Raw genomic sequence first — 25,322 nt, forward strand, 5'->3', positions numbered from 1 at the left:
GTTTGCCAAACAACACATTGACTGGTCTAAAAAGAAATGGCGCAACATGTTGTGGACTTTCTGAGTCAAGAGGCTGCAGACAGTTTGTCAGATGAGCCCCAAACACTGAATTCAAGTGACAGTACAGAGTGAAGCATCAGGATATGGGGATGTTTGTCATACTGTGGTGTTGGGCCTATTTATCACATAACAGGGATCATGGGTCAGTTTCAATACATCAAATACTCAAAGAGGTCATGTTGCCTTATGCCGAAGAGGAAAAGCCCTTGAAATGGGGGTTCAACAAGACAACGACCCCAAACTCACCAGTAATGAGCAACCTCTTGGTTCCACACCAACAAGATTGACGTTATGGAGTGACCAACCCAATCCTGCACCTTAATCCAATAGAAAACTTGTGGGGTGACATCAAAAATGGGGTTTGTGAGGCAAAAGTAAGAAATACAGAAGAATTGTGGAATGTAACAGGTTGTTGGAAGTTGGGGGACTCCATGTAACACAGATGTGCAGCACAGAAACACTGATTATACAACTAAATATTAGTTCCGTCATTCAAAGGAAAGCAAAATCTTGAAACATTTCTCAGTTTATAAAGTGAATGTTTGAGTTTGTAAAGAAGAATGCAGACACTGCTAGTTTTTGGAACAGTCTAATATTCAATTTTCTTCACATTCTGTAAAGGAATAACCAAATTTGACACATATTCATGTTTTGACTTGAAATAGAATGTGGAGTGTTCCCAATACATTTGTGTGAGTGGAAATAAAAGATCAGGATTATTATAAGGATTTTGAGCTTTATTCGCTTTTTTAAACACACTGCTATTATTCTGAACACAACAGTAGATATACTGTATAAAATATATGCACATTCAGCTTTAACCCATTCCATATCTAGGATGTGCTACAAGCAGGATCATATTGGCGATTGCACAAAATCATTGTAACACTAAATGCCACATTATCCGTAAAAAAATATCCGATGTCCAAAGAGTGAGAATTTGTCAGGAGCGCAACTAAATAAAATGTTCAGCTCAATCATCTTTAAGTATTTCAGAGTTAAAATAAGCAAATATACACATGTTGCAGGTCTATAAACGGACTCATACAATCATTTTACCTTATTGGATTCAATCATTGTGGGCAAGAGGCACATGTTGAGCTCAGGACGAGGAGGACGGATATTGCTTTTTGCTCCAATTAGTTTCATGTTCTCGTGACAGGGGAAGTAGGGACCGAGTGACACTGAAATCAAACGTCACACTTTGTTTTTATCACAGTAAAAGGCAAAGTTAAATATAATATAAAAGCTGGATGACTTACTTGGGAGGTTACTGTGATGATATGTACAATGATTGTGCTGCAGAAATGGGACCAGAGTGTGCAAAAAATCATGAGGGCTCAGCAGTACAAGCTCCTTCAGTACGTCTGGAAAGCAAAGGAGAAACATTATGGCAAGTCAGTGAGTAAAAAGCGACCTCAACGAGAAGTAGCAACACAGGTAAGAGACTATCAAAGGATACAGCACCTAGAGAAAGAATATACAGGCTCACAAATGGGAAGCATGGAAATGAAGTGTTACCTATACAGGCATTTCTTAGTTCTGGAGGACTGTAAGAATTTAACAATGTTAGGAGCTTGTGTGCAAATTCAATTCTTTCTTGCCACTGAATCAAGGCTTGTTTCACATCTGTTAAAGCAAGAGAAATAAATGTAAGCCAACAGGTCATAAATTAGGCTCTGCAAAAACAGTATGTCATATGATTAAGTCTATGGATACACAGGCTGTTGGCTCCGGCTCTTGTCAGGCTGAGTATTTTTGCAGACTCAGAGAAGCAGATCTGCTCAGTGAACCTGCTACATTGATATGAATTTGATCAGCCTTTGTGCACACACTCACTCACGCACACACTCACTCATGCACACACTCACTGGAGCTGAGGTCAGTCTAGAGATGCCTCCTTTGGCATATTTGCTCCATGGCCATTCCCAGGTACGTTTATTCTGCTGATCTGGCCCCTGCAGAATGAGTTTGCAGCTTATCTATCCATGTATGGGGCCCAGGTTTGGAAATGCAGTCAGATCAGGAGCTGTTTGGCATGTTGATGAGGTCCCCTCTTGTCAAGCCTACTTTGCTCTCCTTTATGATCTGATCAATGGTCTAACTATCAGATAGGGCAGATTTGGTCGAGCACATAGGTGGCCAAATGAAGCAAAGATTCCCTCTTTTGGCAAACTCAGATCTTTGTCTGGCCACACCTCACCCTCTCAAAGCTGAAATCCGTCCGGACAACCTGAAGCCGTCAAAGGATTTCAGTTTGTGGCTTTGAGAGGGAGAAGAATGCCGGCAGAAGATTGCTTGTTTTATAAAAACGGCACTGAATTTCTAAATAACGTATATTGCTATGGTGGAGAAGATGTATATGTAGTATTATTTTTGACTTTACATGCCCTTTAAGCCAGCTCCAGTGCAATTCTATGGAGAGGTGCAATAAAGAGTCTATAGACTGACAGAATAAGTCAAGGCCGTACCTTTTCTCTGCAGATAAGGGCGAGTAGATTTAAGGACAGAGAGAAATATGGACAAAAGTTCCACCAAGTCTCCAGTAACGTGACAGGCTGTAGCTTCATGATACATCATGTGCAAGGTGTTAAAGGACTGCAAAATAAAAACACAAGGATTGGACAAACATATAGTGAATAAAGTACCCCCTCTTGTAAAATATAAGGATATTATAAGTTACCGAGGAGTTTCATGACCATATAAAAGTACGAGGCCGAAGGCCGAGTGTTTTTATACAGGTCATGGAACTCTGAGGTAACTTCTAATATCCTCATATTTTACAACTGGGGGTACTTTATTTATTATAATACACAAATTTCAATGAGTCATGTGACAGAAATGACATCAGAACTCACCGTTTATAACTGATGACATCAGAACTCACCGTTTATAAGGATCTAATTTACAAGATATTCATGGCTTTTGTGTATTATATAAATATAATAATGCTGTAGAACCCTTACACCTCAGGTCAGTGCCGTGTAACATTTCTAGTTAGTAGCAACACTGGATAACTATAAGGGGAAACCTCATTTATTTAGGTGGTGCTGAAGTATGGGAGGCTCAGAGACATCTAAAACTGATCATTTGAAGCTGCTGCACATCCAGCTGAATGGGCTTTTCTTTTTATAGTTATCCAGCTGTACTACTGTAGTTGTGTCTCAGTCGGGGCTTGTGGGATTTTATTGGGAGTCTGACAAGGTGTGTGAAATGCACCTCTGCTCCTACATATTCTATTCATCCAATTAAACATGCTAGTTATATAACCGACGAGGCAGTGTCAACTAAAGGGGACCCGTCACCCAAAAAAATTATTCCAAATCCTAGTTTATCACATTAGTGAAGCAAAATGAACTTTAATTACACCATATAAATGATTTGAATTGTGTTTCCTTCAGTCTGGGAATTCATAATTATAACAAGCAGACAGGAGCCATATTGTGGGACACTGTTATTAAGACAAGTCTTGTATCATCTCAGAATCTTGTTTGTGCACCAGAATGGGGGACCTGATGTCCATCCCCATGTCCTGGTTACACAATTAAATGGGTAAGAGATTGGGGGGAATGTGGGGAGAGCAGTGACAGGAAGTGCTGAATGGAAAGTGAAAGTAATTGCCCAGTAGACTAAAAAGAAGCTCTTTAAAGGAATCACAAGGACCTGTAATTTGGGGGACAGCTCTACATTGCCATTACTTTCAGGGTTACAGCAACGGAATTACTTTGTTTGAACACTAAGGAGCCCTGAATAGAATGAGGTGTTTTTTCAGTAGAATAAAGCATGCGGCCTACAACAATTAATAGTGAGTAGAAGTTGAATAGAAATGTACAGTATTGTAGCTGTGCCAAGAAACTGCCTGTAGTAAAGAATCTCTATCTGTTCAATCACAATCCTCTCACTAGAACTTGATTTCTTTTTATAGAGTCCCATCCACAGCTGCAGCTCACTTCCACTTCAATGGGACTGATACATATACACCATCATAAACTTAAGCTTGACCGTACCCTCGTTCTTTTCACACTTTTTGGGCTAAAACTACAATACGCATTGTGTTTGTTGGGCAACTATAAGGGAAAACAAGGTCACAGAAGTATAAAAACACAGTGGAAATACAATGAGAAGGCCGGGTACAGCTGTTTAATGTTACTAACACTGCGCGTAGCACACGGAACAACATATCACATGGAACAAAATATCACACGGAACAACAGATCACACGGAACAACATATCACACGGAACAACATATCACACGGAACAACAGATCACACGGAACAAAATATCACACGGAACAACATATCACACTGAACAACATATCACACGGAACAACAGATCACACGGAACAACATATCACACGGAACAACATATCACACGGAACAACATATCACACGGAACAACATATCACACGGAACAACATATCACACGGAACAACATATCACACGGAACAACATATCACACGGAACAACATATCACATGGAACAACATATCACACGGAACAACATATCACACGGAACAACATATCACACGGAACAAAATATCACACGGAACAAAATATCACACAGAAATCCCCAGAAATGATAGACCCGGTGGCAAAATATAAAGAGCTCACCTCTGTCATTAAGATGAATCCTCTGTTAAATACGACAAGCAATCGGTCTTCATCAGATTCCAGCAATATTCTGAAGGCACTGAAATACGTGAAACACATTTACACATTTAGTTATTGTTACTCCTCAGAGAGGTGACCCCTGGTTTAACATGAGAGCAATGAAAAGTGCACTTTTTGCTTCTTTTAATCATGAAAATGCGATGGTTTTGTCACTTAGTGCGTCGTTCCACTTCATGGTTAGAAATGAGAGTCTTCATAGACAAACCCTTATGAGATGTATCTGCCCTTGAGTCGTTTCATTAATGTAGGGTTATTATTATTATTATTATTTAGGGTTCAGATGTTCAGGGTGTTACGGTCACCTTTATTCTTTATTGAGTTAATTTAGCGCAATAATATTAATTATTTTCATGGCAACTAGTGATGAGCAAATTTATTCAGCAGCCACGGATTTGCTGCAAAATTCCAAATTTCACCATGTGCGAATCTTCTAATGAAACTGCAGAGAATATCTGGCCTAGAAAATTCGCTGCGAAAAAACGCCCAAAAGAAAAAACGTCCATTGACTAGAATGCACTAGAATGCAGTGGGACAAAAAAAGTCGCCATAAGAAAAAACGTCCATTGACTAGAATGCACTAGAATGCAGTGGGACAAAAAAAGTCGCCATAAGAAAAAACGGCCATTGACTTTAATGCATTTGGAGCAAGAATTGTGGTACTGGTAAAAATGTGTCGCACGTAACAATGCCCATTGACTTGCATTTCATAAAATTTCAATAATTTTTTCGCAGTTTCGCAGATTTCTTGGCGAATTGAAACATTACAGAATTGCTCGTCACTAGTAGCAACACATAATACAAAACAAATATTTTAAGCATTGTGTTTACAAGCAGCGGCGTAACTAGAGTGCAGCGGGCCCCTCTGAAGATTTTCTTTTGCAGGGGGGCCCGGCGCACTCCAATCCCCATCCTCCCGCCCACTTCCGACCCCGCCTCCACAGCAGCCATGCCCCGCCCCCAACTGTGCCAACTGGTGGGGAGGAGGGTTTGGAGAGAGTGATGTAGATCAGACAACATCCACAATAGTATTTTTATTTCCAGCAGGTTAATGAGTGTTGTCATTAGAGCAAGTGGCATTAATTAAGCTTTAATATCAAGTACAAGCTACAAACCTTATTAATGTTGTCCAGCAGGAGCGGCCGTCTAAACAACGCAAATAGCAGCTGATAGTGGTTTTCTTAAACTGTTTTATATCTTCCACTTCTTCCTCTCTCATGTCCGGCCTCTGAGCTACAAACAGCTGCATGAGGTTAAACAGCTCTTCCACCGCCTGAATAAAAACACAGAATTCATGTGAAAAAACGCTCAAACAAAAAACGCTCTATTTGTAGGTGCCATAACCAGCAATGTAATGTGTCTGTATACGTCACCTTCATTTTATATCCAACTTAGTAAAGAACACTAATTAGGGTACGTTGCAGTTAAAGGCATCTCTGCACATTTATTTACGTACCAAGGATAAAGTCAAATACATTTGTTCTTCTGTAGCTAAATGTACAGTACAAACTGGCAGAAATTCAGTTGTCTGTCTAAAAGTAATTAGCCGAAATAGTTTCTTGTTAAGTGATGAAAATATCATGTAGTGTTGCCCTGCACTCGTAAAACTGGTGTGTTTGCTTCAGAAATACTACTATAGTTTTTATAAACAAGCTGCTGTGTAGCCATGGGGGCAGCCATTCAAGCACAGGATACACAGTAGATAACAGATAAGTACTACTATAGTTTATATAAACAAGCTGCTGTGTAGCCATGGGGGCAGCCATTCAAGCACAGGATACACAGTAGATAACAGATAAGTACTACTATAGTTTATATAAACAAGCTGCTGTGTAGCCATGGGGGCAGCCATTCAAGCACAGGATACACAGTAGATAACAGATAAGTACTACTATAGTTTATATAAACAAGCTGCTGTGTAGCCATGGGGGCAGCCATTCAAGCACAGGATACACAGTAGATAACAGATAAGTACTACTATAGTTTATATAAACAAGCTGCTGTGTAGCCATGGGGGCAGCCATTCAAGCACAGGATACACAGTAGATAACAGATAAGTACTACTATAGTTTATATAAACAAGCTGCTGTGTAGCCATGGGGGCAGCCATTCAAGCACAGGATACACAGTAGATAACAGATAAGTACTACTATAGTTTATATAAACAAGCTGCTGTGTAGCCATGGGGGCAGCCATTCAAGCACAGGATACACAGTAGATAACAGATATAACTCTGTATTATACAATGGGATTCTTCAGAACTTATCTGTTATCTACTGTGTTTTGCACAGAATGCTCTGGGCGGCTTCTGAGAAGCTTAGGAAATCACTGAAATATTAGAAGACAGTGAGGTTAAATGTCTCATAGAAGCTGATGCTACGAGACGTATTAATGTTGACACAGAATGCACTGCTTTCTATACTGCTATGTAATGTCAATCTGAACTAATTACTAATCAGCCTTGTACAGGTATGGGATCCATTGTCTGGAAACCTGTTATCTAGAAAGCATGGAATTCTGGGAAGGCCATAGACACCATTTTATCCAACTAATTCCGATTTTCTTTTTCTCTGTAGTAATGAAACAGTACCTTGTTCTTGATCCAATCGGATATATTACTGATGGTTACTGAAAGAAAAACAAGCCTACTGGGTTTATTTTAATTATTTTTTTAGTAGACTTAAGCTGTGAAGATTTCCAAATTATGGAAAGATCCGTTATTTGGAAAAGTCCAGGTCCAGAGCATTCTGCATAACAGATCCCATACCCGTATCATTATGTTTAAAGATACACTGTTTATTATGGGTCCATCTGTAACCAGAGCATGTGCTGAGAAAATAATATACAGAGACCCAAAATATAAGGTGGTTTTTTTCTTAGCTGAGCATTAGTTCTCTTTTAAATGTATTAACAGGGCTTATTTGTACTATTATCTATCCATGTAGGTGGTTATTATTTTTATTTTGCACAATTTGCTACTACAGGTATAGGATCCCTTATCCGGAAACCCGATATCCAGAAAGCTCCGAATTACGGAATGGCTGTCTCCCATAGACTCCATTTTATCCCAATAATCCAAATTTTGAAGAATTATTTTCTTTTTCTGTGTAATAATAAAACAGTCGCTTGTACTTGATCCCAACTAAGATATAATTAATCCTTATTGGAAGCAAAACCAGCCTATTGGCTTTATTTAATGTTTACATGATTTTCTAGTAGACTTAAGGCATAAAGACCCAAATTATGGAAAGATCCATTATCCGGAAAACCCCAGGTCCCGAGCATTCTGGATAACAGGTCCCATACCTGCACTATCTCTGCACAAAGTGACAAACAGATCTATTTGTACAACAGGCAGATTAAGACGATATGTATACAGCATTGTCACTTACCGCAGGGTACTGACTGGCATGTGGAGTGAGGTTCTTAAAGGCCCACTGAATGTTTTGGTGTGAGGCCAGCTGACGGGTAAAGGCAGGAGACTGCTCACAGCACATGCGGAGAATGCCATAGTAAGCCGGCAGCATCCCGCGGTTAAAAAGTACTACGTCCTGATCATCATGGTCAGCCAGAATATAGTTAAAGGCGATATTTTTCGTCACCACGGGATTCTGAACGATAAGGCGCACATTTTCGGGGCAGTCAACACAGACATTGTACCAGAATGAGAGCAAGGCTTGCTTGTTGTGGTTTGTAGCAATAGCCGGCTCCGACAGTTTGGGTTGGAAAAGATTCCACAGGTCCATAAAATATGTGGAAAACATGAGCTTTTCTGTTTTCGAGATCAAGCAATAAGTCATGAAGCTAAAGTAAGGAACCAACTTTGTAGTACCATGTGCAGCAGCATCAACATAGAGTTTTGCCCTTGACAAAAGACCTAGAAGGGCATTGTATACTTGGTGAAGTACCACCGTCGTGTCTGGACTAAGGGGCAAGTCTCTTGTGGGAATGTGAAGCGAGCGGGTCGATCGGAACATCTGACGGAAAGAGTTGCTTGGAATTAGCGACACCAGCAGGTAGGCTGCAGCTGTTTAAAGAAACAAGACACAATTAACACACTACGGCTGATATATATATATATATAGATATATACACACACGACACTGGGTAAATAATTCGGCTGTGCAGAATAATAAAAAATATTTCTATTATACTTAGCTAGTCAAAAATGTCATTAGTCAGAACACGACTTTGTAGAACACGACTTCCTGCTTTGCAGAACACGACTTTGTAGAACAATACTTCCTGCTTTGCAGCTCTCTAATCTGTTACCAGTCAATTGCCAATCAGTGGCATATGGGACATAACTGTTGAGTTAGTTTGTTTTAGTTCCTTAGCATGCAGGTCAGATTTAATAAACTAACTCAACAGTTATGTCCCATATGCCACTGATTGGCAATGACTGGTAACAGATTAGAGAGCTGCAAAGCAGGAAGAAGTGTTCTGCAAAGCAGGAAGTAGTGTTCTGCAAAGCAGGAAGTAGTGTTCTGCAAAGCAGGAAGTAGTGTTCTGCAAAGCAGGAAGTAGTGTTTTGACTATTATGACTATATTTTGACATCCAGTCACTGCACAAAACACAGAAAAATCGCCAGCGCACAGTCTGACCCACATTCTGGAGTTGACCAGCAGCTATAAACGATAAAAGCCAATATTTGTACACAAAGAAAGAAAAAAAATTGCCAGCACTCCCTTTGCCATTAAAAATAATTACAAAATATATAAGCTCACGTACCATGTCAAAGCCCCTCATTGTATGTGAATCCTACACTATCCATTATTAATATAAGTATGTAGTGCATTTAAGATCAAGTCCCCCAGCAAACAATATGAGCGAGCGAGTTGTACTTCTCAGTCACACGGTTTGCTGGGGGACTTGACCTTAAATGCTAATGGATAGTGTAGGACTCACATACAATAAGGGGCTTTGACGTGGCACGTGAGCTTATATATTTTGTAATAATTATTTTTAAAGGCAAACAGAGCGCTCGTAAATTTTCCCTATCTTTGTACCCTGTAACTTAAACCTTTATAGACTACATTTTAACCTAACTATATCAATAACATGTTTGCTTTGCGCAAGCTTTCTATTTACCCAGTTTCATTTTTACACTGAACAACTTTGGAATGACTTTGGGTCGTTTTCTTGTCTAGGGAGTGAGCACTATTTCCAAACTACTGCTAAAAATGTTGTCAAGTGCAGCAGTGGAGACATTTGCTGATTTTTCTCACCTTTATTAGCGGAAGCCTCATACAGTTACTACTTGGGAGAAGCTGTATAATGACCAAGGTTACACAATTACGTACTGTAGCCCCTTAGGCTCATCATTGTGAAAGTAATAAAGATTAAAAGAAAAATGTAATGAATAAGGTTTTGGAAAACAACTTACATGTTCTAACTCTGGGATAGTTGTGGGCAAGTAAGAAACGCTCCACCCAGTTCTCCATGTTCTGTAATACCCAGTTGTGTGCCAACTTGTTGCGAGGAGTCTGCACTGCCAGCCAATCCAGACATTGCGAAGGATTGTATTCTATAACCTATATATCATGGCAAATACATTATTATAAATACAGTGATACTAAACAAGCAAAAAGCAATACTCTTAAAGCATAGATTTCTAAATGGAGCGTGCCACCTAAATTGACTGCATATGGACCCTGCATAAGCCCTTTGATATTTGAGATGAAAGGTTATTGTTACGAAGAAGTTGTGGGTGCAGAGAAGCTGAGGAAAGAGACAAGAAATCAGTGATGGAGAAGGGGAGAGACAAAGATTTTGGAAGGAGTTGTGGAATGAACAGAAACTGGTGATGGGAAAAGAGTTTGAGAGGGAATAAATATAGGTGATGGAGCTGAATGGAAACCCCTGTTTAGCTGTTGGCTGAAGAATGACTGCTCTTGTCAAGATCCATGATCAACCCCCTACACAAACATTATCCTGCCACGTATCTGAACCAACACTTCATGCGGATGCTTTTAGCACCCATAAATGCTATTGCTTCCCACACTAATCCTTACCTACATTTAATGGTTTTACTTATTTTATCACCATTTATTTTATCATACTCTTCCTTATATATGCCCAAACACCCTCTCCTTACTGTCACAAAGATTTCATCCATTCTCCCAGGTACTAATTTTACTATCGCCCATAATCATGCTGTCAATTCTGTCACTTCATATTCTGCAGTAGATCAAATCTTCACATGAAACCCAGGAAAGTCCCACAACCCGTGTTCCCTGTAGTATCATTTTACCTCCCATATCCTTTGTAAAATGTAAGAAGCAAAAGGCGGCATCCCAGGGGGACCTCCAGCAAATTCCATGATCATGGTGAGCAGCTTAAAGAAAGGGTTTGCAGCCTTGAAAAGAAAAAAGAAAACACGTGTCAACTGTGGGCACATATCTGAATGCACTCGTTAGTCCAACAGGGCCACCCGTGTAGTGAGGGAAGGTGAGAGGCCATTATTTACCAAAAATAAAAAAATAATCTGCCTCTTAGTTGAAAGGACTAAACTGCGTTATCTGAACAAGTAATGGCACCACTCCTCAACATGGTGTGACTGCAGGAGATGGATGGAATTGGTGAGAAGAGGCAACATGAAGACTGTTGCATCGGGGGACATAAAAACCCTTCTCTAATAAAGGCCATGTGTGCCCGTTTGTTTTTTAAAGTACAGCAGTGAAATAATCCCTCTATGGGAAATAAAAATAGAATTTATATTGTTTACTACACATACCTCAGGTGTCAGCTTTGCAATTGATGTAAATAACATAGATGCAATCTAAAGTGAAAAAAGCAAAGATTTAGTTCTTAAAATAGACAGTAGGTCATTAAAGGAGTTGCTCACCTTTGAAATAACTTTTAGTATGATGTAGTGAGTGATACCAGACAATTTGCAATTTGGTTTCATTTTTTATGATTTAAGGTTTTTAAGTTATTTAGCTTTTTATTCAGTAGCTCTTCAATTTGCATCTTAAGCAATCTGGAAACTAGGGCCCAAAGTCCCCTAGCAACCATGCATTGAGACTGGGATATGAATAGCAGAGGGACTGAATAGAAGGACATTTGTAGCCTAACAGAGCATTTGTTTTTTAAAAGGGAGTCAGCAAAGACATAACTATAAAACCATAAAAAAAGAAATAATGAAAACCAATTGAAAAGTTGCTTAGAATTGGCCATTCTATAACATAATTAAAGTTACCTTAAAGGTGAACCATCCCTTTAAATCTCAAAACTATAAAGTACTTGTGTAGGGACAACAGTAGACTATTCGTAAGGTTAATTATATGGGGCAGATGTATCAAGGGTCGAATTTCGAAGGGTTAAATCCCTCAAAATTCGACTGGGGAATAGAATCAAATAGGCAATTCGGGCAAATTTACACGCCGCCGAATAGTCGAATGGGTGAATAGTCGCACGGTCGAATATTCGATCTAAGGATTTTCATTCGATCGAATGCCTTTTTATTCGATCAAAAACTTAGAAAACAAGCCTATTGGACTTTCCCATAGGCTTTTAAAGCAATTCGGTAGGTTTTAGGTGGCGAAGTAGGCAGTCAAAGTATTTTTAAAAGAGACAGTACTTCGACTATCAAATGGCGAATAGTCCTATCGTTCTTGCGCTCGATCCAGTACTTTGACTATCGAATGGAGAATAGTCGCAGCGTTTTTGCTCTCGATCTATTCGAATCATTCTACTCAGGCGAATTTACGCCAATTCGATAGTCGAGGAGCACAAAAAAAGTACTCGAAATTCGAGTATTTTTCCTTCTATTCCTTCACTCGAACTTAGTGAATGGGCCCCTAAGTGTTGTTGCTCTGCAGCTTTTCTTTAATTGGAGTGTGGCGACTGTTTCTCTGTTATACATGAGAAGTGGTGTCTGCCTGATATTCGGGCTTATTTTTTCTGGAGAACTCAGTGTGGCCTTAAAGACGTGTAAAGGAAAAGCACAAAATGATGTACTCACGTGCTCTGCAAGACGATTATTGTATCTACACAGGCTGAAAATGAGATTGCAAGTTTGTCTGATGTTAATTCCATCTCGAATATGTTGGAAAAGAAACGGAAATCCCTGCAAGAAAATAGGAACCCAGTACTATCATGCCTATTTCATGATTTGAGATGAAAATCACAGATTTAATTCAACATAAAACTATTCGATGATGAGAATAATGGAATGATTATTGAAAGTAACATTCAGAAAATCAGTTATTCCTTAAACTGGGATTACCAGCAAACTGTCTGTAAACAGGCAAAACACCCTAAAAGTCTTGAAGATGTAATGGGTTAGCAAAGGCCTAGGCTGCAACTGTAGAATACACCCAGATCTTACACATAAATAATATTCTGAGATTTGTATTTACTGTGTTATTAGGACAGTTCTTTCTTTTAAATGTAAATATATAATACCATCTAAATGATTTATTCAAAGGTGTTTAGTACAAACGTACAGACGTATAGCCATTAATTCATTGTGTAGAGGCTTTCAGCAAATTTGGGAATACAGGTGTTTGCTGCTACTTTTTCAGTGTAATTTTGGGTACATTTGGCTAATCAGATACATGACAGATGAAGGGAAAGAAGGTTTTTAGAAGCAGAGCCAGGACAATCTGGGACATTCACTAAGAATCGTAGTTGCGCTGGCGTCCGATTCGCCGCTTTTTGCCGCACTTCACCAGACGCCAGCAAATTCACTAAAATCAGAAGTTGCGCTCAGGGGTAGCATAAAGTTGCGAAGTTACACTAGCGATGGTTAATTTGCATACGGCGCCAAATTCAGATTTCAATGGAGGAATATGTAGCAGCACTACAAATGCCTTGAAAAACTTCAAAACATCAAATAAAATGTTTATTTTGCCCTACACATGTGCCCACTGTATAGTTAAGTTGCCATGAGTTAGGAAATGTAGGGGGGAAGGAGGGGAGCACCAAAAAAAACAGGATTTTTTTTTTGATACTCACCGTTAAATCCTTTTCTCTGTAGTCGATAGGGGGACACAGGGAACAGCTGGGGTTAAGCTCCACCCTCCGGAGGCAGGACACTTGAATAATTGATTAAAGGGGCGTGACCTAGGGTCTGGCTTAACCCGGTGCTACGCCAACCTAATCAGTTTGTACCAAAGAGACTGCTAGCATAAGAAAAAACAAAACTGAATGAGCAGAACGGTAACTCAGGGAGTATTCCCTTATGGACCAACTTGGTCAACATCTCGCCGCGGGGCGGGAAGCCCTGTGTCCCCCTATCGACTACAGAGAAAAGGATTTAACGGTGAGTATCAAAAAAAAAATCCTGTTTTCTCTGTCGTCTCAGGGGGACACAGGGAACAGCTGGGGACTTAACAAAGCAGCCCCGAGAACAGCAGGGTGGGAGCGGAAGAGATCGGTACACATTATTGTACCACAGAATGTAACACCTTACGGCCAAACGAGGCCTCAGAGGAAGAAAAGGTGTCAAGTCTGTAGAACTTTGTAAATGTGTGCACAGAGGACCAGGTGGCCGCTCTGCAGATCTGATCCAGGGAAGCCGAGTTGCGCCATGCCCAGGAAGCTCCCATAGCTCTGGTGGAATGAGCACGCACTCCTTCGGGAGGAGATCTTCCTTTAGAGACATAAGCTAGATGGATGAGTTCCTTCAGCCAGCGTGCAATGGAAGTCTTAGAGGCTGCCATGCCTCTGCGGGATCCTTCGGGAATCACAAACAAACGTTGGGAACGTCGAAAGGCCTTCGATTTCTCTATATACCAGCGGAGCGCTCTGACGACATCGAGACTATGAAGTCGTCTTTCTTTAGTGTTAGCCGGATCCGGGCAAAGGGAAGGTACAATAATTTCCTGGTTGATGTGGAACGAAGACACAACCTTGGGTAGGAAGGAAGGAACAGTGCGCAGAACTGCCTTATCCTTGTGGAAAACCAGGTAAGCTGGATCACAGGAGAGAGCACTGAGTTCGGATACTCGGCGTGCCGACGAAATCGCCACCAGGAACACTACCTTCCAGGTAAGCAGCTTGTCAGAGATAGTACCCATGGGTTCGAAGGGAGGATCCAGTAAGGCTGCAAGGACAAGGTTGAGATCCCAACCTGGGATCGGAGGGCGGAACGGTGGTGCCGCATGGGCAACACCTTGCAGGAAGGTATGAACGGTATCTTCGAGGGCCAGTCGAGAATGGAAGAGGGCTGATAGTGCCGACACTTGTACCTTCAGTGAGCTAAGCTTGAGACCCAGTTGAAAACCCTGTTGCAAAAAGGACAAGATTCTTGGTATGTCGTAATCCAGAAAAGGGAACCCGGCTTCTTGGCACCAACTCCAGTAGCTGCGCCATACCCTATGGTAGGCTTTGGACGAGGTAGGTTTGCGAGATTTCAACATTGTGGTAATGACCTCGTCAGATATGCCTCGTCTCCGCCAATTGTCCGCTTCAATAGCCATGCCGTCAAAGCGAAGAGGCCCGGATTGTGGTGTGCTATGGGCCCCTGGAGAAGGAGATCGTCCCTGGCTGGTAGTCGCACTGGTGGAGACACCGACATCTCTTGAAGATCGGAGAACCAAGTTCTTCTGGGCCAATATGGGGCTATGACAATGACCTTGATGTTCGATCGTCGTATCTTTTTGAGGACCCTGGGCAACATGGGCAGAGGAGGGAAGACGTAAGCTAGGTCGAAGTGCCAACTTTGAGTCATGGCATCCACTCCTGCTGCTAACGGATCCCGGGCGCGAGCGAAGAACGATTGTACTTTGCGGTTGTTTCTGGAGGCCATCAGGTCTATCTGGGGAAGGCCCCACTGACTGACTAGGAGGGAGAACACCTCTGGGTGAAGCTCCCATTCTCCTGGGTCTAGTTGGTTTCGGCTGAGGAAATCCGCTTTCGTGTTGTTCACCCCTGGAATGTGGATGGCTGACAGCCTTACTGAGTTTAGTTCTGCCCAGCTTAGAATCTGTTGGGCCTCCGCTAGAGCTGCCTTGCTGCGGGTTCCTCCTTGTCTGTTTATGTAGGCGACCGTGGTGGAATTGTCGCTCTGAACTCTCACTGATCTTGTCTGCAATTGCTGCGTCCAGTGCTGGAGAGACAGTCGGACTGCCCGAAGTTCTAGTATATTTATTGGGAGAAGTATTTCGGGAGCGGACCATAGGCCTTGCACGGATAGGTTGTCCCATGTCGCCCCCCAGCCTAGAAGACTGGCGTCGGTAGTTATCACTGTCCAATCCGGGATTGCCCAGGACTGGCCCGTTGACAGATTGTCCCGTTGCAGCCACCACAGGAGGGAGTCCCTTGTCGACTGTAGAAGAGGGATCTTCTGAGAGAGTTGACCTCCCTTCCAGCGGGACAGTATGTTGGCTTGGAGAGGTCTCAGATGAATTTGTGCGAATGGTACCGCCTCCATGGACGAGACCATCGATCCCAATACTTTCATGGCCAGATGAACTGTGGGAAACTGGAGAGAAGCTAGATGGCGAATTTGATCTCTCAACTTTCTCTGTTTGTCCAGTGGAAGAGTAACCCGCTGGGAAAGGGTGTTGAACTCCAACCCCAGAAATGTCATCTGATAGCTGGGAATGAGATTGGATTTGTCCCAGTTTATGGTCCAGCCGAAGTCTTGCAGTAGTAGGATCGCCCTCTGGAGATCCGATTTGCCTTGTTCCATTGTCCTGGACTTCAAGAGCAGGTCGTCCAGATAGGGGGTCACTGATATCCCTTGAAGGCGCAAAGAGGCTGCCGTCACCGCCATTAATTTGGTGAAGACCCTGGGGGCGGAGGAGAGGCCAAATGGCAGAGCCACAAACTGATAATGGCGATTCTTGAAGGCAAACCTCAGGAAGCGATGATGAGGTGGCCAGATAGGGACGTGGAGGTAGGCGTCCTTGATATCCAGAGACATCATCAGTTGTTCCGGTTCCATTCCTCGGATTACAGACCGTAACGTTTCCATCTTGAAGCGAACAGACCGTATGTGTTTGTTGAGGTACTTTAGATCGAGTACTGGTCTGAAGGAACCGTCTCTTTTGGGAACCAGGAAGAGATTGGAGTAAAACCCGGAGAATTTCTCCTGCGGAGGTACCGGGACAATTACTCCGTTGTGTTCCATCTTGGAAATACAGTCCAGAAAGGCTTGAGCCTTGCTTGGGGCGGATGGGAGCCTGGACATCAGAAATTTGTTGGAGGGGGGGGAAGAGAAGTCCAGATGATACCCCTCCGACACAATCTCGTTGACCCAATTGTCCGAAGAATGTCTTGTCCACACCTCCCGGAATTGAAGCAACCTGCCCCCAATTGGTTGCCGTGACCCCGGAGGGGGTGACCCGTCAAGCTGAAGTGGACTTGTCTGCTGGAGGCTTGTTATGGAACTTGTTCGGTTTCCACGCTGAACGTCCCTTATCGCCGGTCTTTGTTCGGAAGTTGGAACGGTGTGGGGAATTGCTACGCCTGGTGTAACGACCACTTTGGCCACGAAAATTTTTGCCTCGCCTGAAGGAGGAAGGTGTTTTGGATTTAGGCTGAGGGAGAAAAGAGCTTTTTCCTCCAGTGGCCTGAGAGATGATCTTCTCTAATTCCTCTCCAAAGAGTTTCTGACCCTTGAAAGGCAGTGAAGTAAGGGACTTCTTGGAACTGATATCTGCCGTCCAACTCTTAAGCCAAAGGGTTCTACGGGCTGCTACTGATAGAGCTGAAGTGCGAGCCGTAATCTGGGCAGCATCCAGAGTAGCATCACACATATATGCAGAGACTTCAGCAATCGCTTGTGCTGTGGAGAGAAGTTCAGTTCTGGGAACTCCCTCTTGAATGTCCTTGACGAGAGACTCAGCCCATGTCTGTATGGCCCTGGATACCCAGGTAGAAGCCAGGACGGGGCGTAGTGTAGATCCGGCAGATGAGTATAGGGATCTCAAGAAACCCTCCAGCCGTCTATCGGTAGGGTCCTTGAATGCCGCCGCATCAGTGACTGGAAGAGCTGTGGTTCTTGAAAGCCTAGAAACTGGAGCGTCAACCATAGGTGGCATGGACCACTTGTCCACCCAGTCCTTTGGAAAGGGATAGGATTTGGAGAATTTTCGGGAAGCCTGAAATTTTCGTTCGGGAGTATTCCATTCGTCATTAACTATGGCAATGAGTTGATCGTGAGCCGGAAAAACCGTAGAAGCTTTTTGTTGCCTCTTGAATAAGCTGGCCTCTTGAGATTGTTGATCAGGTGAAGGAGTAATTTTTAGTACTTCTAGAACACTCCTGATAATGTTGTCAACGTCATGTTGAGGTTCACGGTGTCTGGACGCTTCGTCCTCATCCTCTTCTCCAGAAGACACGTCAGAAAGAGGAAGTTCGCCTTCGGAGTGAGATGAATCTGCTCCTGCTGATGAGCAGTCCGAATGAGGAACAAAGGAAGACTTCCCTTTAGAGGGGTCTGCTCTTTTGCGTTTGCCGCTGGATTTCTGGCCTAACTTGGCTAGAGCCTTTCCCAAGTTGTCTGCAATGGCGGGTAAACTTTGAAGAGAGGCCAATGATTGTGAAAGCTGAATAGCCCAAGGAGGAGCCGTTGGAGCTGCGGAAGTGCTTGCGCCCCCATCTAAGGTGATGTCTTCTATATTAGAAATATCAGATGGAGGCCCTGAAGGAGAGGTTCCTGGAATGGAAACAGAACCCTGCCCCCTGGAACAGGATTTGCAGAGAGGCTGAGGTTGAGCAGGCAAGTGAGTGTGTTAAGATAATTCTGGTTATCTGGTTACTCACAGAAGTCATACCGGCCCAGAGACCCTGTATCCTTAGCAGGAGTGGGTATTAGTGGATGGTCGTTATAGCCCAAGGGCTAGGAAGAGACCCCGGTATGAATCCAACGAAGGAGGTCCCCTGTTGAAACAGGTAGCCCTGCTCTGGGGAAACCCCTTGTCTGATGAATTCTTCTGTAGATATATGTAGAAGTGCATGTCCTACCTCCAAGCAGGACACTTAAAAACTGATTAGGTTGGCGTAGCACCGGGTTAAGCCAGACCCTAGGTCACGCCCCTTTAATCAATTATTCAAGTGTCCTGCCTCCGGAGGGTGGAGCTTAACCCCAGCTGTTCCCTGTGTCCCCCTGAGACGACAGAGAAATTTTCAATCTTTTTCAGCCTATCACCCATAATATAGAAAAAACACCAGCGTTTTTTGGGACTTAGAAAAAATTTGAACTTTTTTTTGAAGCAATCCCTATCTACTCTATTGCGCTTCGCCTGGTCTGAGGTGGCGAAGGAAGTCTAGCGTAAAAGGTAGCGTTCAGTACAATGCGCGCGTTAGTGAATTTGCGTAGTTACGTCCGTTGTGCAAATTCACCAGGCGTAAGGGTGCGAAGTTACGCTAGCAAAGTTACGCCAGCGTCCGTTAGTGAATTTGCAAAGTAATGAAAATGCCCAACGCTAGCGAATTGACGCTCGCGTTAGGCGCTTCGTGAATTTGCCCCAATGACTCTAAAGGAAGACACTTCAATGTGATCAGGAGGGATAGCAGTGATACAGGCACATTATGCAGTCAATTCTTAAAAATAAAAAATAATATGTCCTCCATACCTTTCCTCCAGTTAGTGCAGCCATATCATTTTGGGACAATGTAAGATGCCTAAAAATGACATCAATAAGTAACATCATTAAGGCAGACTGTAAATGCACAAAGCTGGACACAGGGGGGGAAGGGTTAATGTAACCAACAGGAACATATACATATAGGGTTTCAATTTCCATACTAGAAGGTCTGTATGTTCATCTACTAAAGAATAACAGCCATAGCTGAAAAGAATATTCACAAACAGACCAGAAAGGCCAAATAACAAAAAAGGAAATAAAATAGAAAATTTATGATATTTTTACAATAAGGATCTTAAAACCTGGAGATTGTTACAACCCAGCAGGACTGAGAGAAGACACTTTGGATCTGTGCGGCACTTATCAAGAGTGTGAAAAATTATTTATTTGTGCAAATAAAGCAACGTTTCTGGTGTAACCAGCCCTTTATGAAGCTTGGTAATGAAGCCTGGTAATGAAGCTTGATAAAGGGCTGGTTACGCCCGAAACGTTGCTTCATTTGCACAAATAAATTATTTTTCCCTATACCGGAGTGCTGCTGAAATTTGTATTGGAATTTGAACTGGACCTGGGCAGACAAAGTCACAGCCGACGCTTATATAAAGAGGTGAGATTTACTGTGTAGCTCTTTATGTTTGTGAATAGACTTATCAAGAGTGTATTTTGCTGCAGATGATTGATTTTTACATTTCAGGCTCATTATTATGTTGTGAGTGTCAGTGGGTGGGAGGCTCCTATGAATAACGTGCAATTACATACCTTTCTGAACGAGACTGCTCAACTAGGAAAGCTATCAGAGCAATCATCTTTTCAAGAGCAGCTGGCCGGTACTTTTCTTCAGCTAATGATAGAATATCTTCTTCTTCCTCCTCTTCTCCCTCCTCTTCTTCAGAAAGCACTTCAACCTGTGGCTAACATACAACACAAACAGTCCATTTATTCCTTGCCTCATGCAACACAAGTGGGTACGGACACATGGAGTAGATTTAATCACAATGTTCCTGGGATAATTCCAAAGAATAAGACACTTCCCAGCTGTGGGTACAGGACTCGGCTTGGCTCAAATGCAGAAACAATCAAGAATGTGACTTTTGCACTCTCAAGTGATGTCCCTATAGCAATACAGAGCATTTCTCATTTTAATTAGTGGGAACTGACAGTCAGGGGAGGGGTGTTTGGATTATTATACTTCTCCTTGAGAACAGTTAGGCATTGAAGCCTCAGTATTAAAATAGATGAATTTGAAAATAGCAGTCAACTATTGCCTGGGTTGTTACCGTATATACTCGAGTATAAGCCGTCCCGAGTATAAGCCGAGGTACCTAATTTTACCTCCAAAAACTGGGAAAGCTTATTGACTCGAGTATAAGCCGAGGGTGAGAAATGCAGCAGCTTCTGGTAAGTTTCAATCAAAAAATTGAGGGTTTCTGCTCCCATTGGAGGTGCCGGCGTCTCGTTTTTGGATGCCGGCGACTATTCTTGGGCGCCGGCGACTATTCTTAGGCGCCGGCGACCGTTTTTGCACTTGACCCGAGTATAAGCCGAGGTAGAGTTTTTCAGAATATTTTGGGGGCTGAAAAACTCGGCTTATACTCGAGTATATACGGTATGCTAAGTGACATGCTGCTGGAAGAGTTCAATACATCTTTATGGATACCCCAAAAAAAACTAGAATAGAGGGGAAATGTTCTTGTCACATGCTTGAATAGAACAGAACTAATCACTTACTGAAATTACTACAGATATTAAACACTTGTTTATTTATTTTATGTTTGTGGTCTGAAGCCCAGACCAGGCACAAGTAGGAGTTTCCCCAACTGTATAAATAAAAACATTGTAAGTTCAATGAAAAGGTGTAGCTGGTTTAAAGGAGAACTAAAGCCTAACTAAAGAAGTAGCTATAAATGTTGTACATGATGTTTTGTGCATCTGAACCAGCCCAAGGCAACCACAGCCCTTTAGCAGTAAAGATCTGTGTCTCCAAAGATGCCCCAGTAGCTCCCCATCTTCTTTTCTGCTGATTCACTGATTCACATGCTCTGTGCTGCTGTCACTTACTGAGCTTAGGGAGCCACTCACAATATACAGTACACATAGAATAGAAATGTCACAATATAAGGCTGATTAGTAATTAATACAGACAATTACTACATGGCAGCACAGAAGCCAGTGCAATTAGCATCAGAATTGAATAATCAGCAAACCTGTAGCATCAGCTTATATTACAGCCAGGGAAGCTCATTTTCTGCTGCTGGATAATTAGTGACGAGCCCTAAGCTTAGCTTCTCAACAGCCAATCAGAGCCCACTGAGCATGTGAGTGTCACAGACACTTTCCAAGATGGTGACCCCCTGTGACAAGTTTGAAGTCCTGGATCATTGCTGCTATTGACAAGCTCAAACTTTAGCCTCCTGCAATAAGTTCACTATAGAAAATAGGCCATTTTTAGCCACATTCATTTTTAGGGTTTACTTCTCCTTTAACACAGGGACAGGAAAAAGGATATTAGATCAGACAAGTTCTATCACTGCAGGCACTCATACACAAATATATATTATTACAATAGTGGTACAGCGTAATATACACAGATTTAACCTAAATATATAATATTTTGGAACACTTACATTTTCTGGCCCTTTGGTTCCCATATAAAAATGGACCATGGTAGAGATGGCTTGGAGGGACAGCAGGAACTGGCTCTAAATAAAACAAAACTTAATATAAGCACAAGATTTTTCCGAATGAGCAGTAACTTTATTGCCAAGTGGAATTAAATTACCTCCTCTTCTCCCATTTTGACGAACTCATAGAGAAAGGCAAAGTACTCGGTCAGATGTTTGCTATGAGGTTTCACACCATGTTCCATAATGGAGAGTAAAGTCTTCACAAAGCGAGTGACGCAGGAGCGGCTCCCTATGTCTTCCACAGGACCATCCATGTCGTCAGACCTAGAAAAGGCCAAACAAATACATTCCACAGAAATATTAATTCAACCTACAAACTAATATCAAGGACCAAGAAAAATAAGGCTTTAGCCACCTAACTGGCCCCCCAGCACTCAATGAATTTGGTCACTTGCCCTGATACAGCAACACCCATCACCCACCTGTTTTTATTTTAATTACTGTTTATTGTCAGAATAAAAAGTTTTTCCTAGTTTGATGAAATGATTAAGTCTTCTGCAAAACTGAAACCAAACCCATAATGTAACTTGACTTTAAAGCTCTACATAATGGAAGGACACACATACAGTGGAGCTTGAAAGTTTGTGAACCCTTTAAAATTTTCAGTATTTTATATATTATATAACCCTAACCCTAATAATTTTATAATATTATCTGATTTTCAAACAAGTCCTAAAAGTACATGAAGAAAACCTAGTTAAGCAATGGTGTGTGTGTCTGTGTGTGTGTCTGAGTGTGCGTGTGCATGTGCGTGCGTGTGAGTGAGTGCGTGTGAGTGAGTGCGTGTGAGTGAGTGCGTGTGAGTGAGTGCGTGTGAGTGAGTGCGTGTGAGTGAGTGCGTGTGAGTGAGTGCGTGTGAGTGCGTGTGAGTGCGTGTGAGTGAGTGTGAGTGAGCGAGTGCGTGTGAGTGAGCGAGTGCGCGCGCGAGTGTCTGCGCGAGTGGCGTTCAGGGAGGGAGCATAAGGAATCCAGGGAGTGGATCTGGGCCGACAGGGCCCCAAAAGAGCTGGGGCCCACCAGGTTTTTTCCGGGTGTCCCGCCGGCCCAGTCCGACCCTGGCTGTGTATGGCGGGTAGAACGGAGAAAACTACTGCTCTCCCCCCAAAATATTGCTGACCATCTTCAGTTTGCTAAAGATTATATGGACAAAGCAGAATCTAAAGAGACAGTGGGTCATGCAGCAACACAATGATCCACAACACACAAGTGGTTCTACCAAAGAAGAATAAAGTGAATGTTCTGGAATGGCCAAGTCAAAGTCCTGGAATGTTGTGGAAAGACCTAAAGAGACCAGTTCATGTGAAGAAACCCACCAACATCCAAGAGCTGACGCTGTTCTACATGGAGGAATGGGCTAAATGAAGGACTGATCAACACTCACTGCAATTGTTTAGTTGTTGCACAAGGGATCACAACAAGTACGGAGGGAAATTAAATGAATACACATTCCCTTACTTTTGCCACATCTAGTTATGTTATTGGACCATTTTTTTGTCAATAAATACACAACTAAATATAATACGTTTTTTTTTTATTTGTTTAACTAGGTTTTCTTCATCTGCTTTTAGGACTTGTTTTAAAAGCAGATGATGCATTTGTTCAAAATTGAAATCTACAAATTTATATATACAAATAAGGATTTAGTATTTGTCCGAATCGTTTGTAGATGTCTTGATATTCATCCGAAGCCAAAATTGATAGATGTGGTGTATCTCTACTTTTTAGAAGGCCTTACCTCTTTCTAACTTGTTTCATTTTTCCCGAAAGTTAAAAGAGAATTGTATTAATTAGATTAAGAAAATTCTTGGAATTCCTAAAACTAATTGAAAGCAGCTTTAACAAGAACTTACCCATCTTCCATCCCCGGCTGCAGATACAGATGTGCGTGAACTGGTCTCAACCTCTGAATGACATGAATACAAAGACGCTGGAACATCTAAATGAAAAATCTATAGGTTAACAGGTCAGTTGAGGAAAAAAAAACCTGGCTAGGTTTTAAAATATTGCACTAGGATCTGTGGAAACATTATGATTGAGACAAATAAAAGGAAACAGCAGACTTGCCGTTTTGCTCGTATCTTAAACATTAAAAGACAAATGGAATTGACCCTCAAAATACTACAGATGAACTCTCCCTTGTATAAAGCCAATACAGCTTTTGGATGGATGGGTTGAAGTGGGGGATTTGATTAAAGGGATTCTGTCACTGGAAAACATGTTTTTTTTCTCTCAAAACACATCAGTTAATAAATAGCGCTGATCTTGCACTGAAATCAATTTTTCAAGAGATTTCAGATTAAATGTAATTTGACATGGGGCTAGATATATTGTCATTTTCTTAGGTGCCCCCAGTCATGTGACGTGTGCTCTGATGACCTTCAGTCACTCTTTACTGCTGTACTGCAAGTTGGACTGATATCACCCCCTCCCCCCCAGCAGCCTAACAACAGAACAATGGGAAGGTAACCAGATAGCAGCTCCCTAACACAAGATAACAGCTGCCTGGTAGATCTAAGAACAGCACTCAATAGTAAAATCCAGGTCCCACTGAGACACATTCAGTTACATTGAGTAGGAGAAACAACAGCCTGTTAGAAAGCAGTTCCATCCTAAAGTGCTGGCTCTTTCTGAAATCACATGACCAGGCAAAATGAGCTGAGATGCACCTACACACCAATATTACAACTAAATACACTTGCTGCTTCAGGAATGACATTTTATATTGTACAGTGAATTATTTGCAGTGTAAACAGTGTCATTTAGAAATAAAAACTAAATTATAAAAATCATGACAGAACCCCTTAAAGAATTTAGGAGGTGTGTACGGGAAAATGAGGAGTGGCTTATGGGGTGTGGTCAAAAAGTGGGTACGGCCCACATTTTCATCACAGGAAATGCTGCAGCAATTTAAGGGACATTATCAGCCATTTTCTGGGGCGACCATGCTCCTAGTGTCTGCAATGTATCCTGCATCTCTCTAAACACATATAGGATAAAAAAACAATAACTGGTAGAATTTCTGCCTCGAACAACTGGCAAAAAGAGGCATTGGCAGATGAAATGATCTGACCAACTGCAATCTGTAGTGGCCATAGGTGCTGCATAGATATTTGGGCAGTAAGGAGAAAAACGGCCACGGTGGAAAAGTCAGGCTGCATAGGAAAATATGTCTTTTTTCTAGTAAAGTAAGTAAAGGTCTGACCCTCACTTGTTGTAGAGTGATGTGTCTGTGTATTCCAAGGGTCACAATGCTCATCTGTTATAGAAAATACTTAATTCTACCCACCTGTCTGACAATCTGATTTGGACACTTGATCAAAATCTGCATAGGCCACCAGTCATCATCTGCCATGCGATCCAAGAACCA

The 25,322-nt window shown here is 42.1% G+C and overlaps 1 protein-coding gene across 2 annotated transcripts in view; it reads right to left on the reverse strand.

Annotated features, from left to right (window-relative positions):
* The window catches only part of usp34.S (ubiquitin specific peptidase 34 S homeolog), a 130,842-nt gene that overhangs the window by 8,749 nt on the left and 96,771 nt on the right, over positions 1-25,322 (reverse strand). The window contains exons 57-73 of one of the 2 annotated variants that reach the window (XM_018264826.2): positions 25,242-25,322; positions 23,806-23,891; positions 22,051-22,219; positions 21,896-21,970; positions 20,031-20,176; positions 19,260-19,308; positions 12,695-12,799; positions 11,465-11,509; positions 10,982-11,086; positions 10,115-10,262; positions 8,120-8,754; positions 5,843-6,000; positions 4,671-4,749; positions 2,532-2,658; positions 1,582-1,689; positions 1,323-1,427; positions 1,120-1,244 (exon numbers count right to left, since the gene is read on the reverse strand). In XM_018264826.2, the coding sequence (XP_018120315.1) occupies positions 1,120-1,244; positions 1,323-1,427; positions 1,582-1,689; positions 2,532-2,658; positions 4,671-4,749; positions 5,843-6,000; positions 8,120-8,754; positions 10,115-10,262; positions 10,982-11,086; positions 11,465-11,509; positions 12,695-12,799; positions 19,260-19,308; positions 20,031-20,176; positions 21,896-21,970; positions 22,051-22,219; positions 23,806-23,891; positions 25,242-25,322 (2,346 nt within the window). Of the gene's footprint in view, positions 1-1,119; positions 1,245-1,322; positions 1,428-1,581; positions 1,690-2,531; positions 2,659-4,670; positions 4,750-5,842; positions 6,001-8,119; positions 8,755-10,114; positions 10,263-10,981; positions 11,087-11,464; positions 11,510-12,694; positions 12,800-19,259; positions 19,309-20,030; positions 20,183-21,895; positions 21,971-22,050; positions 22,220-23,805; positions 23,892-25,241 lie in introns of both variants that reach the window. The other variant, XM_018264825.2, reaches the window with a different exon arrangement.

The sequence above is a fragment of the Xenopus laevis genome, chromosome 5S, assembly GCF_017654675.1.
Source record: "Xenopus laevis strain J_2021 chromosome 5S, Xenopus_laevis_v10.1, whole genome shotgun sequence".
Taxonomy (NCBI): domain Eukaryota; kingdom Metazoa; phylum Chordata; class Amphibia; order Anura; family Pipidae; genus Xenopus; species Xenopus laevis.